Source organism: Corvus moneduloides, chromosome 3 (assembly GCF_009650955.1).
Source record: "Corvus moneduloides isolate bCorMon1 chromosome 3, bCorMon1.pri, whole genome shotgun sequence".
NCBI lineage: Eukaryota > Metazoa > Chordata > Aves > Passeriformes > Corvidae > Corvus > Corvus moneduloides.
The window spans coordinates 109,662,564-109,680,414 of NC_045478.1; the positions used below are offsets into that span (position 1 = coordinate 109,662,564).

At 42.2% G+C, this 17,851-nt stretch overlaps 1 protein-coding gene across 4 annotated transcripts in view; it reads right to left on the reverse strand.

The window, feature by feature from the left end:
- TTBK1 (tau tubulin kinase 1) overlaps nt 1–17,851 on the reverse strand; it is a 108,950-nt gene that overhangs the window by 83,066 nt on the left and 8,033 nt on the right. For 2 of the 4 annotated variants that reach the window (XM_032104201.1, XM_032104198.1), the window contains exons 2-3: nt 9,134–9,292; nt 1,480–1,627 (exon numbers count right to left, since the gene is read on the reverse strand). In XM_032104201.1, coding sequence (XP_031960092.1) covers nt 1,480–1,627; nt 9,134–9,241 — 256 coding nt within the window. In that variant the 5' untranslated portion in view covers nt 9,242–9,292. Of the gene's footprint in view, nt 1–1,479; nt 1,628–1,950; nt 1,955–9,133; nt 9,293–9,427; nt 16,106–17,851 lie in introns of those variants that run through there. The other 2 variants (XM_032104199.1, XM_032104200.1) reach the window with 2 other exon arrangements.

Consider the following 17,851-nt stretch of genomic DNA (forward strand, 5'->3'; position numbering starts at 1 on the left):
TCCAGAAATAAACACATGTATCAGTCAACACCTTGTACATTTTCTGATGCTAGTCCTGGTTTGGTGATTTCAGGTCATGCCTTTTCAAGCACTTCCCTGCCCTGGATACAGCACCTATTGGCAGTGGCCAGCATGACAGCACTGGCCAGCATGACAGCACTGTCTTTTGGTACTCTAAAATCTGTCATTCCAACACAGTCATAACCTCACTCAATTCAGAGTAGTTTTCAAATGCCAACAAACAAAATAAAAAAATACTCATTCACAGCCTTGCTTGCCCTTACTGCAGTGTTTTCAGACCTCAGACACCTGCTCTGCTGTCCTCTCGGAGTTTGTGTATCCTGGCCTTTCACAGATCAACAAGAGTCCCTATAATGACCTGGGCTGATTTCTCCTTTACAGAGCTCAGCTGCATTTATTACAACCCAGAGTATTCAAAAGAGGCCTTATCAGTCCTCCTCTTGGGAGAGCAGAAATGTGGAAAACAATTTGACCTTCAAAAATAATTCACTGGCTTTTACCTAGAGGCGATCTGTCACAAACATCGTGTAGCTCATTTCACAAGGCTTGCAACAGTCTCACCCTCAAATACAATCATCTCTCTGGAGATTTTGTACAAAGGCAAAGGTATAGACACAAACATAAGGCCACAACACTATCTCTCAGGCATGAGCCCTAGTGATAAAGATATTACTCACTGCTTCAGCAGAAGGCATTTCCTCAGCCCAAGAAGGAATCCTGCAGAAAGGAACATCCCTTCAAATGCGTATTATACTACAAAACAGAAACTATACCTGGCAATAGCTGGCTTTGCCTTTACAAGGAAATCCATGCACAATGCCCTTCAGCCAACAGCAGTTCTCAACTCCTCGAAGGCAGATTTGGAAATTCCTTGCTTACATCCCTTCACAGCAATCTGTTTGGTAGAAGCCCCCGTCCTTCAGCCAGGAACAGCTGCATCAAGACACCTCCCTTGCACTCTAATTAAGAACAGGCACATCACTTCACACCTTGCCTTCAGGACAGTGAGGTACATGAAAAATTATCTAATAGTCAGTTTCCCTATACTTCCTATTATCCACTTTTTGCACTCCTCTACTAGACAACCATTTTACTTGGAGCCTCTGTCATGCTTACAGTGCTCCAGGTCCTCTGGGAGGCAACCTCATTTCTTAGCCAGATGCTGCTTCCTCTATTCCTTATTTTCTAATCAGTATCACTAGATTGCACAGACCAGTGTACCAATAGTTCAGTGTAAGTCTCCCCACTGTCCTTATACCCCGGCAGACAAAACAGTCCCTGTTGCTGGACCTCACTTGAATTGCAGAACATAACAACTTTCTCAGCTGGATGACTTAACATGACATCACATATAGATGGAAGTTGAAGAGAAAACTATAAAAACCACTTGCAACTTTGGATTCTGATTGTTAACATGCACAGTGACTTGAATCACTTCCAAAGGGCTTTTTGCCTTACCTTGCAGCTTTTTCAGGACAGCCACTTCCATCTTGAGAACTTGCTTGGGCTGCTGAGCTGATTCTACCTTCAAGGCCACATTCTCACGGGTCAGCAAATCCATCGCCTCATAGATCTCCCCAAAGCCACCTCCACCAATCTTCTTCAGCTGGAAAAGTACAAAGTGGTTTGGTACAACGTACACAAGAGGAAATATCAAGCTGCCTCTCAAAAAGCCAGCTCCTCGACTGTGTAGGGAGAACAAGCTCAGCTCCCAATCTGTGCTGTGCCTGAATCCCTTCACTGCACAGCCTGGCAAAAGTCCAGCTACCCACTTGACTGTGCTATGTATAAATTCTTTGCTGTTACAACAAAGAACAAGCCTACCAAGCAATGACAGGTGATACTTTTAAAAGCAAATGATAATGCCTATTGACTCCATGATGTTCTTGCCAAAATTCAAGGAAAGACCCTTCAAGGAGATAGCAGAACCACTGTCCAGAACATGGCAGATGCAAACTGTCATTCCCTCCTAACAAATACATCTCTGCAGTAAAACATAACCATGGTAGTTAAAACTAACCTTTCAAGAAGTAAGTTAAATGAAGTTTGCATCACATTCAAAGGATTTTAAAAACAGAACAAAACATCCACTGGAATCTTTTACAAGATGCTTTACCTGCTCTGGTGGTAAAGTTACTTCAGTGTCACATCTCAAAGAACTGCCAACTGCATTACCTCAAAACTGGTGTACAAGCCACCAGTACAGCTTCATTTGCTCTCAGTCTCTTCTTCTTTTTAGTTTGAAACTCAACCAAATTATGCTTTTTGTGTCTCTAAGCAAAATTAAAGACTGTTTCACAATAGGATTCCACCACTTCAGTTGACATAAACTCAAAGCTAAAGATGTCTAAGTTTCATCATATTTGATATGTACCTTCTAGAGATAGATTGTCAGCCTGCCTGCTCTAGAGGAGCCACCCATTCAGGGGGCAAGTCAGGATCCTCTGCCTTTCCTGGAAGGTGATTCCTTGATCCTCCTCCTGCTGAGACTTGACAGCATATGTGCATACAGTTATATATAATCATGTATAATACAGACTCCTCATGTGTTGCAAGTGTAAATGTCTATGCAAGGACAATTATTTTATATTTATTTCTCTTAGATATATTTAAAGCCTACTGTGCTGCCCAGGAGGAAATTCAGGTTTACAGCAGAGATAGATATGGGCTCCCTTGATTTGCTTAGAACTTGTTCATTGAACCAAGCTGCAGCGCTTCCCTTAAGCATTTTTTGTTCCCTCTCAACAACTGCCCTGGAAGTCCTGAGTGCCGCTTCTTTCCAACAACAGCAGTAACACTTAGAGAGGAAATTAAGTTTTGGTCAGACAGATAGTTAAACATGGATTGTACACAATGTTTAATGAGGTTTAGATGATATTTTAGTGTCTTCTGTACCACCAAAGGCCAGTCCTGTGCATCTGTCCAGTTTGCCGAACAAAGGGCCCTGCTTACCAAGAGCAGGGTTTTTTCCTCCCAAAGGTGACCCACATAATTTGCTCTTCTGGCTCCCAGGTCAAGAAAAACAGGTCCACATGAAGAAGGCAGTTTTTTCCATATTAACAGCCTGACAGCCAGCCTTGTCTCTGAAGCTATTACTTGATAACCCTTTGAAAGTTGCTGTCCAGAGCAACCTCTTGTCATTTTTCCTCATGACCTTCCACAGGGCCAAACAGGCATATTCCCATAGTAAACAGCCCAATAACTAGGTCAGCACAGATTATTAATAAGTTATTACTGTGCAGCCCTACTTCCAGTTGGAAATTCACACTTAGCGAGCTGGCTATTAAAAATCTTTCTTTCAAAACAGTGCTGCATTCAGCATAGCAACAACACGTCAGCTAATACCTCAGGATTCATCACACAAGATCATCTGTTGTCTGATACACTCATGAGAAAGGAAAAGGGACAGTAAAAGCTACAGAAGGCAGAAAGGTAAGCTGGGATCTGGAGGGACTTTAAGGAAGATTAAAAAACTCCCAGTTAGAAAATGGGTAAGATAACAAGCAAAAGTCAACAGCAAAAAATACAACACAGCATAGGTGGGATGGAGAAAAAAATATAGGCTACCCAAACATCTCACTGGGTAGATTAATTCAAGAAATAGATCTGGGGAGAAATATTGCTGAGCCAGCACAGACACACACAACGATCCTTTCCCACTTATTTGCCCCAACAAATGCTCTGATGGTCCCACACAGTTGTCAAAATGCAAAGGTACTACAATATAAATGGAACAACACAGTGATATGACTAGGATAGGATCTGTAGGAAGGTCCAGTTGTGCATGATGCACAGTATAGAACACCTTGCTCTAGAGGCTCTCACTGAATTAGTTGGTTGTTCATTTTAGGAGTAAAAAAATGATCAGGAGTCTGGAAAAACTAAGGACAGGCTAGGACTGCTACCTCAGAAAAAGCAAAGGAATGTGTGCATCAGACAAGCAGGTTCAGGAAAAAAAGTACAATACTGGGACTGCACACCTGGCAAAACAGCCAAACTGGAGGACACATAAAAGCCTACAGAGAAACAAATGGGAGATAACACAAGATCAAGATTGGAGCTTCTGCTGAATCAGAAAACTGACTTTATATACACATTCCAGCCAATGGAGTGCTGTCAAAGCTGCCTTTGCTTCCTTGCATCCTTGCTCACACTCTTATGGAAATTATTCTCTGGCATACTTTTCCCGGCACACCAGATGGTACCATCTATTCAACATTACCACTAGCACCGCCATACTTCTTGATTTTTCGGCAACATCCAGAGGCCATCAGCAGCCATTTCCTTTCCTTTGTTCCAGAGCAAGTTGTTGTAAGTCAAGGTCTTGGCTGAGTTCAGGGGCTTATGACACATCCATTGCCTCACTGTCTGAGTGCTCTGTGGGAGTTCACTTTCTAAGGTGAACTCAGCACAGCCTTCTGTTGGACACAAAGGAGAGATGGGCACATACCACCCAAAAAACCCCAAGCCAGTAATGAAACTGCAAACACAAATTCAAGAAAGAGAATGAAACATCTAACTAGAATCACCTAAGTGGTAATCATGAGTCATTAGCCCATGTTAAGCCTCACTGCCCTGGGAATATTCTCTTCTGGTCCTGTTTCCTACCTTCTACCAGCCCACTTACTGTTAAGATTGGGATACAGACTGACAACACCAGCAGGATTCATTCCACCCAGCTGCACGAGCCTGTGTGTCAGCTGGGTGTCCACGCTGTGGAATCAAGTGAACAGTTCATCTGATCAAACAGGGAGGTATCTGGACTTGCACACAGACAATCAGTAGTTACACAGAACACAGATGGCTCCCTTTCAAGTCTCCTTTAAATATTCTGAAATATTTTGGATTTATCCTGAAAAAGAGTCTTGTAGCTCAATCTTTCAAAGCCTACTAAAAAAAACCCCAAAACAACAACAGCAACACACAGCCTTCTCACTAAGCAAAAATCAGTACTTTCAGACACAGTTCAAAAAACCAAGGCAACACACAACCCCAGTCAAAAATAGGCTTGAATACAAATTTAATCTTTTATTCCAGAAGCATATACACCACCACTGCTCTAAACAAAATCTGCCTTCCAAGGATATTATATAAAGACTAGACCTTCCCAGGATAACATTCCAGGACCAAGGCAGGAGTGGTTCAGTGTCAGGATCGGTGGCAATACCAAGGAACAGGAATGTGTGCTCTAAATCCAGAGCAAAGGACCAAATGAAAAGCCAACAACCTTTAGTGAACTCAGCCAGGATCAAGGCTGTCATCCACAGGCTTCAAAGGTTTCACATGGTCAAACAGTGACACTGTGGCTGTCTTCTAGGAACACTTGTATAGCCAAGCCTGCAACTCCTGCAGCCCAACTCAATGGGCTACTTGATCCAGAAATGGCCAGTAGACCTCATCTGACTTAACAGCTGAGGAAGAGTTGACGTACGTTCACCAAACTCTCCAGAGCCCACTCAACTTGCTTAGGAGGATCTGATCTCAAAGGAAACGAACTCAGGTAAAACAGGCATGAACTGAGAAGCCAATCAAGAACTCAACCAGCCACATTCTGAATCATCTGAAGACCTGTCAAAGCTCACTTAAAGCAACTCAGAGTGAGACCAAAACAGGCCCCAAGTCTGACAAAGAACCTTCCTTATCCCAGGTTCCCTCTTGGAATCATAAATGGCCTTTGTGAGCAAGACAAGGTAAAGAATCCATGGAAGTTTTGTGCAGTTTCCAGCAAGGTTTCCAAAATAAACAGGAGAGCTTCAGATCAAGAAGCTCAGAAACCTGAAAGAAAACAAAACATGGATTGCATCTAGCAAAAGAACATACACATGTACTCGAGTCATCACTTGTGTTTAAAGCTCAGTGCAGGAGCTGCCAGCTCTGTCTTGCTAATAAGTGTCAGTTGTGAATCCCCAGTAAAAGGCATTAATGTGAAATAAAGAGACACGTCAATTCAGCTTTGACATCCATACCTAGTTCAAAGCAAGTACAAGTTACGTTTGACTTTGTTCCCTCCCCTGAACAAAGCTGTTCACATCATTCAGAGCACACGTGCATCAAGACCCTCTGAGGTCTCAGCAGAAGTCATGAGGTTCCAGTACTGTCTAAGTTTCATCTAGTCAAAGCATCAAAAACATCTGCAAGTAAAGAATGATGACTAAAAAGAATACTTCTAAATCTACAAATTTTGATAAAAACCATAAGCACACCCTGTCCATGTCTTTTTTCACAAAGAACAAAAATATTACTGCTGTCAGACAGCCAAACTTTACTGACTTCAAGTGACAGGAAAATGAACTACCAGCAGGCTAACTGCAGAGAACTAGCATCTCCATTTGTCAAAGCTTTGTCAGCCAGCAGAAAGGAGGAAAGGAGGAAAAGAATTCAAGGAATACATTACAACAATCTAAAATTAGAAATCGGCTCAATAATGGAAGTATGCCAGCACTAAGAGCTACAAGGTTCAAGCTGATGCCCAGCCAGAGACAGTCAGAGACACTGGGAGGACAAATTACACAAAAGACCTTCTGGCAGTTGCACCCCAGCATCCCATAAATATGCCACACACCTGCTTGAGCAGGATCCATCACCCACAGCAAAGCTTGGACAATACAGCAGGCATGTTCTGGGTTAGATTCAGTAAGGTCTGTGACAAGAGGAAAAAATGCTACTCCTGACATTACAGCTGTATGCTCACTTTAAGGTACAGTCCCCTTCTCCTCTGTCACTTGATCCTACGCTATTTCCTTGGGCCACCAGAAGTATTTTCAGTTTTTCCAGATTACTCCAAGCCCCTCACAGCTCGTGATTCTGACTAGTCCCACACCAACTTAAAGCAAGGGGAAGGCACAGAATGCCTGCCTGAAAGGAAAGGGTCTGCATTTTGCACTTTTTTTGGGGGGGAGTGGGGGGGAAATGACTGTTCAATGAAGGCTCACAGTGCACAAGTCAGCTAGCACATGGTCAAATTCCCAGCTCTACTCAGAGCTGGGGAAAAGGATTTCTCATTGCTATTTACAGCCTTTAGCAAGGCATTTCTCAGAGCCTTCAAGTGGGGCAATGACCTCACTGGAGTATTTAAGGCTACTGTGAGACATTATGAAACATAAAAGGTTATTCCTCTAGTTAGAGGTAGTTGTTGTTGACAATGCAGCTGCATATTTCTATCTTTTCTAAGGCAGAGTTAGTAGGTAGAGCTTCTAGCAGGCCCCAGTCACAGATTCCTGCAACAATGAAGCACTGAATCCCACACTCAGTGCCTCTACGAACTTCAAAATTGGTTTAAAATGTTCCCCTGAGAGCATCACTGAGCATATTTGAGACTTTATTTGGAGTTTTTGGTGCTTTTAAGAGTTCTGCTGTTGCCAAGAACAAAGTTACCTTGTTTAGACTTTGTTACAAAAATACTCCTATCATTTACAGAAGTTTTAGCACTCCTGTCAATGAACGAGAAACTTCAAGATTGACGAACAGGGAATGGTACGAGCCAAAGTTAGCCAAGGTAAAGGAGAACAGAGAATCCCAGAATCACAGAATTGTTAGGTTTGGAAGAGACCTCTGGAGATCACCTAGCCCAACCCCTCTGCCAAGACAGGGTCACCTAGAGCAGGTGACACAGGAACCCATCCAGGTGGGTTTGGAACGTCTCCAAAGAGGGAGACTCCACTATCTCCCTGGGCAGCCTGTTCCAGGGCTCAGCCATCCTCAATATAAACGAGTTCTTCCTCATGTTAAGGAAGAATGAGTATTTAGCAATCATGCACCTGAAACAAAGGCATCAAGGAGAGCATAGAAATTCATCTTGGCAAAGAACATGCACCAATCTAACCAAATTTTAGGCTCTGGGAGAATTTCCATTTGTGCAAGGAGAGACAGATAAAAGCTGCAAGCATTATTTTCTGAGACACTGGTGAGCACAGCGCACATTTCAAGTCCTATATGTCAGTTAACCTGCCCATGGATCATCTCTCCAAAACAGGTATATGTGCTCCAGTCCAGAGCTGCAGGAGCACAGCAAAGCTTTCCTTCAGCGTGACAGAAAGCTTTGGGAGGGGCAAAGGAGTTGTCTCCATTTTGGTGTCTAATCACAGAGAAAACTGAGCTTCTCCATCTGCTCTCAAGAAGCAAGGAGAATGAAGAACAGTTTGAATTGCTAAAATATAAATAGGCTGTTCAGCAAAAGGCCAGACAGAAAAGTGAAGGCTGTGGAGAAAGCTGGAACAAAGTGAAGAGAGACAGGCAGTAGGGAGCAACAAGAACAGAGCTCAGCTGAACTGCCTAGGTCAATACAGAGATAAGGCACAAGCCAAGTCTAAGGAAAGGATAATGTTTTGTCTGAAGTGGGCCATTGAAAAATAACCTATCCACAGCCTGGAACTGAAGTGAATTCAGAGTCCCAAATTTGTTTAGTCCTCTGCTCTCCACATTCCACTGCAAAACTCACAGGGCCACTGTACCACAGCCAGTCAGCATAAAGAACAACTCAGCACTACTACTGCAAATCACTTATAGTTCAGACTAGTGAGGCTTCTGCTGCGAGTTTAATGATTCAGAGAGTGCTGATAATCCCAGTTAAAAATTGAGGCAATGGCACACATGGGATTTAAATGTTTTTTCAGCATTTGAAATGCAAATACCAGTCCAGCTTGCACAACAGATGAGGTAAGAACTAAAACTCAACATATGATGATATCATTTTAAGTATCCTAATAAATTTACACAGAAGTTGAACCAGCTGGTTAATCATGGACTTTCTGACTCTTGAAGTAGCTGACATTCCAACCTGAAACATTTGGTTTTACCTTATTTTATTGTAATGCAATTTATTTATAGTCATGTCTGTAGTATTCTTTGCCACAGTAATTTGAAACCTAAGTTTCTTACTAAAAAAATTATTTGAGCGTGCTGCAACATTTCAATACTACCTAAAAATTCTTGGCAGGTTTAGTCTTCTGAAAATACCAGTCTAAAACCCTTCTTTCTGCAGTATCTTGCTAACATATCAAATCATACCACTCCACTGTTGCTTGCCAGAGGCCAGGATTAAGTAGGGAAGTTGCTGTACTACTGCAGGAGGAGGAGGGAGTCTCTTTGGGCCATTAAAGCCAGAGCTACTCACCACTTTCCAGCGATCTTTGACCACGTAGTTGGTCGGGAGAATGTCGACCTGCTCCCCTCCACCACTCATGTTTGGTTCGTCCTTGATGACTGCTGCTAGGCACTGCATTTGCCAGCCAGAGAGTATTTCAGTAGCTCCCAGTTTAAATGAGCCATTTATCTGGGGAAATAAAAGGGGCAGGGGGAATGAATGACAAAATTATTACAGGTCGCAGTATAAGTACATGCTGCATTTCCACAGGTTTTGTTTATGACTAAATCAGAACCACCCTCTTAGGAGAGAAGGCAAACTCACCTTGCAAACACCAGAACTCACTCCATGCGTAACCTGACAGACACAACCGTGCTCCAAGTCAGCAGCACAAACTGAAGGGTGACAATCACCAGCTACACCATGCAGGATTCCACTGCTCTTGGGCTTGACAGTCAAGAAGGCAAAGAGAACCTAACACCAAAATGTTGCAAAGGCTCTTATTGTTACCAAGCAAAGAAGTCTTGCTTTAGCAGAGCAGCTGCTACCTCGGCAGCTTTTATGGCTTGCACTGGATGACATCCAACACAAATCAGAAAGGTTTGCCAGGTATTGCACTCAATAAGCCTAAAAAGTCTGAATATAGTAGAAGGCCCATATAGGGCCAGGGTTACAGACACATCACTGTAATGAATAGCCAAGCAGAGAAGATGGGGATGGTTAGAAAAGGCTTCAGCCAGGTATAACTTAGTCATCCTCATACCCTACACGCAGTGCTAAAGATGATCAAACTAAAATACAGAGAGATAAGTTGTGCTTGTGGTGTTCATCTTGCTCCTTTTTCCTGCCTTTATATGGAGCTCCAGATAGCCTGTGCTGATATTAATTTTAAGGGGTTTTTGTTACAAATGTTCTACAAGAAGTACTTTCAGAAACACATTAACTCGGCTTTCCTAGAAGAAAATGAATGAGACAGGCCTAATAAAAGATCTTCTTTAGATATTCTACTGGCTTTAGAAGTAGGCCAGATCTTGGCAATCCTATTTTCCTTCCCCCAAAATATGAATATTTTCCTTTCTAAAACTGAGTGTTACTGTAGCACTCTGGTTGCAGACTTAGATTAACAACATAAATTCCAAATTTTTTAAAAAGGGTAGAGCTGGTCACTCAACCATCACACTTCTTCAGGTTCAAAAAAAGGAAAAAAGTTACCAGTTAATTATGAGCTCAAGTAGAGAAAAGAACTCATTCCCTAGCAATAAAGGGGCTGAGAGGGAAGGCTAGGAAGTGGCCAGCATGTAGTGTGCACAAGGAAGCAGCAGACAGAAGTATGTCAAAAGTGCAAGACAAAGGACGATCAAACAAAACATGAACAAAAGATCTCAAAGAGACCTTATAAAAATCTTCACAAAAGATGATTTCACTCCAGATATAGAAGATAACTACATGAAAAAAAAGAGCAGCAGACTAACTCAGCAAGAGGGCTGCTGAGAAATGTTCAATCCAACATCTGCTAAAGGACAATCAAAACGATAGAAGAGAAATAAGAAAAAACTGGGTATTAAAGAGATTCAGAAGAAAGGTGCTGCAAAATGTTCTGAATTCTCACTGAAAGAGTCCTGCATCTGTATGGGGTAGCTGTGCTTTCAATCATCGGGTACTGAAGTAAGAAATCGGAAAGAGAAAATACCTGCTGTGTTTGGCAGCACAACATTTGTGCTGCTTCTTCTAATGAGCAGTGGAATGCCATTCCCAGGTTCCCTCATGCTCACCAGAACACCTGAACTGGCCATCCCTAAGCTATCAGTGGGTACTGAGCACACAACCTCCCCGTACATCACCGCAGGAGGCACAGGACAGAGAATGCCTGCAAAAATCTCCCTTAAAGTTGGCTTTTTGTCTGGTATTTAAAGAAAAGTTAGCTAACTATAGACTGTCCCAAACTTCCAACATTACGAAAATACAAAACCCCCCGACACAAACACACAGAAATAAGTATCCCCTGCCTACTCTTGAAGGTCTCTTCACATCACTTTAGTGTAAGATTTCAGTCTGGTGACTCGTGGTGGAAAAGTTAATTCCAAGGAATAATTTTAGAGGAGAGATGGAGCATGAAAGCCCATGAGCACTCAAAGCTAGGCAAGGTACGATCGCTTTCCTTGGTGCACTATTCCACTTCCCTTTATCAAAATTTTAATACATATGTACAAAGATATCATGTCTGTTATTTAAAGGAATCTGGCTTTGAAATAGAATAAAATCCTCCTGGGCAGTACCACGAATAGCAGCCATTTGGCAATACGGAATTACAGAACTAAGTTTACAGATATGCTCTGGTATCGCCAGAGTAATTCAGCCAAGGCAAATGCCAATTTAATTATAGTCCAAAACAAATTCCAAGCTGTTTACGATCACAGTAGCAGCGCAAATCCATACTTTATTCCTGAGGCAGTATAAATACTGCAGAAACATGCTCAAGCCTAAGGGCCAAGCATTACCTACATCCATAGCCAGACCTAACATGTTAACCTAAGAACCCAGGAGCATCACAAGGGGCAAAAGAAGGAATGAAGCTGCCTTTGTGCAGAAACCATCAGCACATCTAAATTATGCTTTTAATTTATGCATTATTATAATCCCTTCTAAATTAATAAAATGTCATGTAAATATTGTTTGTCCACCATGAAAACCTGCAGCCAGCACTATGCCAGAGCTGACTTTGCTAACAGAAGGGAAGAGGCAAGAGATGGTCTGTGGAAGAGTGGTAAGGCACTACTTCTCCTCCCCAATATACAGCAGTGAGCATCATTTCTGCATGTTAAATGTTACCCAAGTGTCTTAAACCCAGACACTATACCACTCTCCTTACCTCTAAAATGTGTCAACCACTGAATATCAAGAGACATAATTTAAAGTACAGTGACTGTGAAAACAAGAACTTTCAGTTTGTCTTTTCCTGTAGGAAATGGACAGGATGTCAAGAAAGTCTTGTATCCCTGTCCCCACTTAAGTCATGCAAGGCAGTTGAGCAAGCCCAAGATACTCTAAAACTGCCTTCCTAGAAATAGCAAGCGAAGCATAAGAGAAAGCAGCTGAGAAATAAACAGTGACAACAGTAGGACCAAATTCCATCTCTTGGCCAACCTCAGCATGAAGAAGTGTGAAATCAGCTCTTCCATACTGCCATCTCCTTCAGCCAACTATATAAACTCCACAAACATATAAACTTTATAGTTTTATAAATTTAGTTTTGGCCTTTATAACAAAAGAAATGCAAAGCACCCCATGTTCACCAGTTCACTGGAAGTGGCATGAGCAGTCTGAAGAGTCATTTTATATGCTTTTCCACCTTTTATTCTCTATCCTAGATACCCATTCTTTGCCAGCTTAGGTTGGGATACTGGCCTAGATGGACCTGTGGTATGACTCAGTATGGACCAAAGTGTGTTTTGGTGAGGTACTTTCAGCAGAAGGAGTGTATATATAATAAATAGGTCTCCTTTAGCCCTTCGAGGAGGTCAGAGAACAAAAAATAAAGACCTGATAGAAGAAGTCTCATATACACAGCCCAATCACCTGTCTTACAAGGTTCTCTTTCATGCAAGCAAAATTTTAAACAGCTTTATTGGAAAAATTATTTCTTCATTTTACAGGATTATAGCATTCTTAAAATTAAACTTATAAATACCAAGCATGCCCTGTGGGAATTCCTAGTGAATAGATGAGATCTTTCCTATGTTGGCTTGCTTCAGTTTCAGCATACTGTGGCTGGAGTGCTCAAAGTACAGCCACACCCACAAACATCAAGCTCAAAACCCATCAGACATGGGGTGGTTATTAAACAGCAGAACAAAGCTACGGAATTCTGTCTCTCACCACCTTACTAAGGGTCCTGGATAATCTTAAGTGTCTTAATCTCACTGTGGAGGAATTGCAATATCCCACTTTATTTCAGGACACATCCTTACCTCTGGAAGTCTACAAATTAGAGCAATTTAGACTGCTGTAACCCATGACCCTCTTTACTTGACCAAATTCCCTACCATGAACCACATCAGGAGCATGATCCACCTTAAGAGCAGACCCCAGAAGTGTTATGGAACGTTGATGTAAACTACAGCATTTTTTTGGGTGAGACAAAGTTGGATATCTGCAAAACCAAAAGAAGTAACCCAATGAATTGCAGTCTAGAAATCAGATCAATCTCCCTGTCCAATACCTGCATGGGAGGAACAATTTAAAAAACAGTTGTAAGAAGAATTTAAGCATAATTCAGCTGTTCCCAACAGGAACATGAATGAAACAGATGGGGTGGGGAATAAGATGAGAACATAAAAAGTAGGACTGAGAATGCTTAGAAGTAAGAATACAAAAATGAGTGGAGTTTCCAAGTGCCAGTGCCCAGCAGCACTAGGGCTCAGTTAATGGCAGCAGTAGCTGCATGGACTCAGTGTCCCTCACTGCTTTTCCAACATCATCTCCTTCCAACACACAATACCAACTATAAAAATTAAATCACTCACATTGAAGCAAACAAAAAAACCCTTAAATCTTTGTATATATAAGTTGTACCATGCACTAGCATTCTGCTATTGCGGTAGGAATGCGTATGACAGTACAGGAAAGAAGTTGATTTAAAAAAAAATGCAGTGCACTGGACTAAGAGCCCCTCAGCCCTGGAATACACCATACTCCCTGCTGAATTTGAAACAGCAATGAAAACAAGCCATACACTGTTAAGGTAGCTCTCACAGGCAGGAGCTTGTAGGGTTCTGAATTGTTCCTTGAAGACTCGTCTTCCTTCACTGGCTGCCCCTGCTGCAGCATACCTGCTCAGAGAGTAGGCTCATCTCCTGTCAGCTGCAGCCTAAAGTTCTCCTCTGTGACGTATTCTTCTCATAGGCACGGAAGGGCATCAGCCTTAGGAAACTCTGGACTTGCTTTTCATAGCATTTCACTTCTGTAAAATCGAAACATCTAAAGGTGAGGTTGCAAGATGCTGGGACTGTTTTTCATCTTTGAATGGTTTATGACCATTAAGGAGTGACTGGGAAAACAAACAAAAAAAACTGCCATCAAGGCAGACGGCAATCAATCAAGGTCCAGATTCTCTCCTAACACGAGGCTGCACTGAGCAGAACATACATATTAAACATGATAACAGATGCACCTTGACAGCATTATTATGGCTACCCAGTTGCACAGCCAACTGAACTATCACTGCCTGCACAGTGAAAGTAACAGCACAGGACTTGAGGAAATCAAACAAAACCCCCAAACAAACAATACCACACTGCCAGAGACTGCATTCACACGCATTACAGAGCAGTCAGACATACCAGTAATTTCTGTGCCAAACCCACCTATCTGCAGGGAGAATCAGCACAGGTAATTATGACAACAAATCATTAGGAACGCACACCAGATAAGCACGCCTACGTTGCCAGGGGTTTATGTGATCCTAATCCTCCCCAAACACATCTCAGCAGTAAAGTAAAACAATGGGGAGCAGGAGAATTTGAAAGGAAAGTTTATTATCTTCCACCAATCTCCTTGACAGAGTTGCTCCAAATTTGAAGCAAGCAGAACATTAAATCCAACACCAGGAAATCCCTCTGATATCATAACCAGCTCAACCTCTACTAATTTAACAGGCAAACATTATGGTTTGCCTACAATGAACATTTAACTGCAGCTTAAGTATATGTACCTGCAAAATCAATATAAATCACTACTGAAAAGCTTGAATAGTCTGCTGGCAGCCAAAACAAATATATCTGAATAAAAGCAAGTACTAAACAGAGGTTGTACTTATGATATCAGATTCAGCCTACACCTGACACACAGGGCTATGTTGTCATCACCTGATCCTGGACCAGAGTGTGACCAAATCCTCAGGTAATGCAAAATGTCCCATCAGGAATGTCCTCTCCCTGCTCTCTGCTTTTGTGCAGAGCCTGTTATTCATCTTCCACCAAATGTAGCCATTCCAAGTCAGTTTTCAGAGTGGTCAACAGGACCTTCCTTGAGTCCTTATTCTTGGAGAACAGGATTTTATCTTGAAAAAACAACTCAGGCACACAGCAAACTGATAACATCCGTTGCTCAATGGTCTTCTTATAACCTATTATATCAGGTTATTAAAAGGCCCACAGCCTGAGATCAATCATTTTAAACCTCCATTCCAGAGAAAGCTGTGTTCATCTTACCCATTCAGAAATTTCTGATAGATGCAGTCACCATAATTACCAAGTATTAAATAAACTTGTCAAAAAGTTATTTAGAGTTTATGAACCTAACAGTAAGTTCTTGATGAGAGATTTCATAATATGATTCAAATTCTGGAAGACAGGATATTTTGCTAGGAAAATTCATGTATTTATAGATTTGCCATGCAGACTTCGTATTACCAAGCACTTTCATAATAAAAATTAGCCTAAGTGGGGCAACTGCCACTTGCTGCACTGATGTCATATCAGACTAAATGACACTAAATGGGACATTTTTTCAGTCTTCAAGCCCAGTGCTGATCACAACAGAGATTCTATTTGTTATTACACAGAATAGGTTTCCTGAGACTGACAAAAACATGACAAATCATGCCAACTGTTAGTCACTTAAATCATCCCCCTACAGCCCTTCTGTAACCATTTTCCCATTTATGTAAGGAACTCTTCCCTCTAGCTGGTGCATGCTCAGGGGAGCAGATTCATCCTTCCTCTGCTGCCTGCAAATCTACAGTTTCATTCTCTAATCTTCTATCTCATCCCTTTTTAGTTTACAGACAGCTTACCAAGGAAATTTCCTGTCTGACCATTCAGGAACCACTCTGGGAGTCACACTGGCACCACTGGACTTTTGTGCCCTTACAGGCTGTGTTCCTCTCGTGCTCTTCATGCCCCTTGCACGTGCCTCTTGGTAAATGGGGATATTTGGTCTGGGGTCTTATCCGGTTTTATTTGAGTTCTACAGAGTCTCTGGATGAACCAGCCAGCCAGCCCTACATGTCCCCATGGCCTTTGATTGGCAAAGGGGTGGCACCAGTTTATGGCCCCTTGCCTGGGCCTCCAGACATTTCCTTCCTTCCAAGGCATTTCCTGCAGCTCCCACTGCAGCTGCACACCCAGCTACCCGCACCAGGTGTGTTCCTCAACAACTCTTCCTTTCTCTTAACTAAGTATACCTGCTAATGTAGTAAAAGGAAAAACAAAACAATTTTGAGGTGTTGAACCCCTGTCCTTCTACAACATTATTACAAATAACAAACTTAACAGAATTAAAACTTAACAAGATAGCCATAGGGTAGAGTCCAAGGTTATACATTCCCATGCACAAATACTTAAATGATTCCCAACACAAAATCATGAAGGATTCTCAGAAGACAGTCATTTATCAACTGGTTGATCATCACTACTTGTTTGATGTGAGAATGGCATCTTCAATTTTCCTTACCAAAATCTTTAGCAGCAAACCAGGAACACAATAAAACAGTACATGGACCGCCCCACACAGGTTGTAATTTGGATTTCCTAAAGAATGCCTTAACTAACACTTCCCCTCCAGGCTGTATATAATATACCTGCATTTCAGGTGGAGTGGATGGATACCACTGAGCACACTTACTCTGCTCTTTGAACTCTTTGTACATATAGAAAACATACTGGGTCAAGTGTTCACATCCATCCAGTAAACTGGTCTTCACTGGGATTTAAGTTCCTGGTATAGCTAAACACCTTCCAAAGAGAGTTCGTGATTCTTTTTATGTTGCTACATAAATTCCTGGAGCCATCCGTACCCTTTGTACTTTGTTAGCCATTGCCTCTGTTTCCCCTTGGGCTTTATCTAAACCATCCAGGCAGAGGGATTAAATATTTCTTTGGCAGAATCGGTTTTACCTCAATTGTCCCTATTCCATCACCATTTTGGGTTGCTTCCCACTTTTCCCACTGTCTCTCTTCTTCTGTTGAGCAGTCCTTCTTACACAGTCCTGGGGTCTATCAAATTTGTCCTTTGCCTCTGGTCACTGCCACAGCAGCGCCATGTCCCAGAGGCTGCCTGGCCACAGCCTTTACAGCTGCTCTGGGGAGGGTAATTCCTACAGATTGCTGTAGTGCCTCTGGTGTGGGCTGGGAATGCATCCCAGCAATTTCTGCAGGTAACTGTACTGATTCTAGCAAATTGCGTATTTCCTCTCCACCACACACTCTCTTCCTTGCTGATATGAAAAATCCCCATTCTTTCCATAAGACTCTTGCTGCATGACCCAACCCAAAAGCACACCAAGAGTCCACACATGTCAACTCATTTTCCTCTGAAAATTGTTGGTGCAGCAATGCCATAACAGCTCAAGCTGGTGCTTCTGAGGAAGAGCCTCCAACAAAGGAGTGTCTGGGATATTGCACCCTCACAGTCTGTGCACTGCTTCCCGTGGTGATATTTAGTCTATGCAAGAACATCCTAGAAAAACACACAAAAATATACAATAATTCTTGTACATGCAAGCATGGTCTGTTTAATTTCTTTCTGCACTGCTGTGTGAGTCAGTTTCCAAGGAACTAGGGTGTTGCCAAGATTATGGAGAGCTTTACAAGCTGGTCTGGACTGCCTCTATAAAAGCTATTTCCACGTGTGTCAAGGATGCCATCTATTCCACAACTGAGAGTACCTGCCTGCACTCTCCCAGAACATGCCAATAATTGCTTCCCATCCAGGAGTTTTCCTATCTGTGGAGTTAAGCAGCTCTATGAC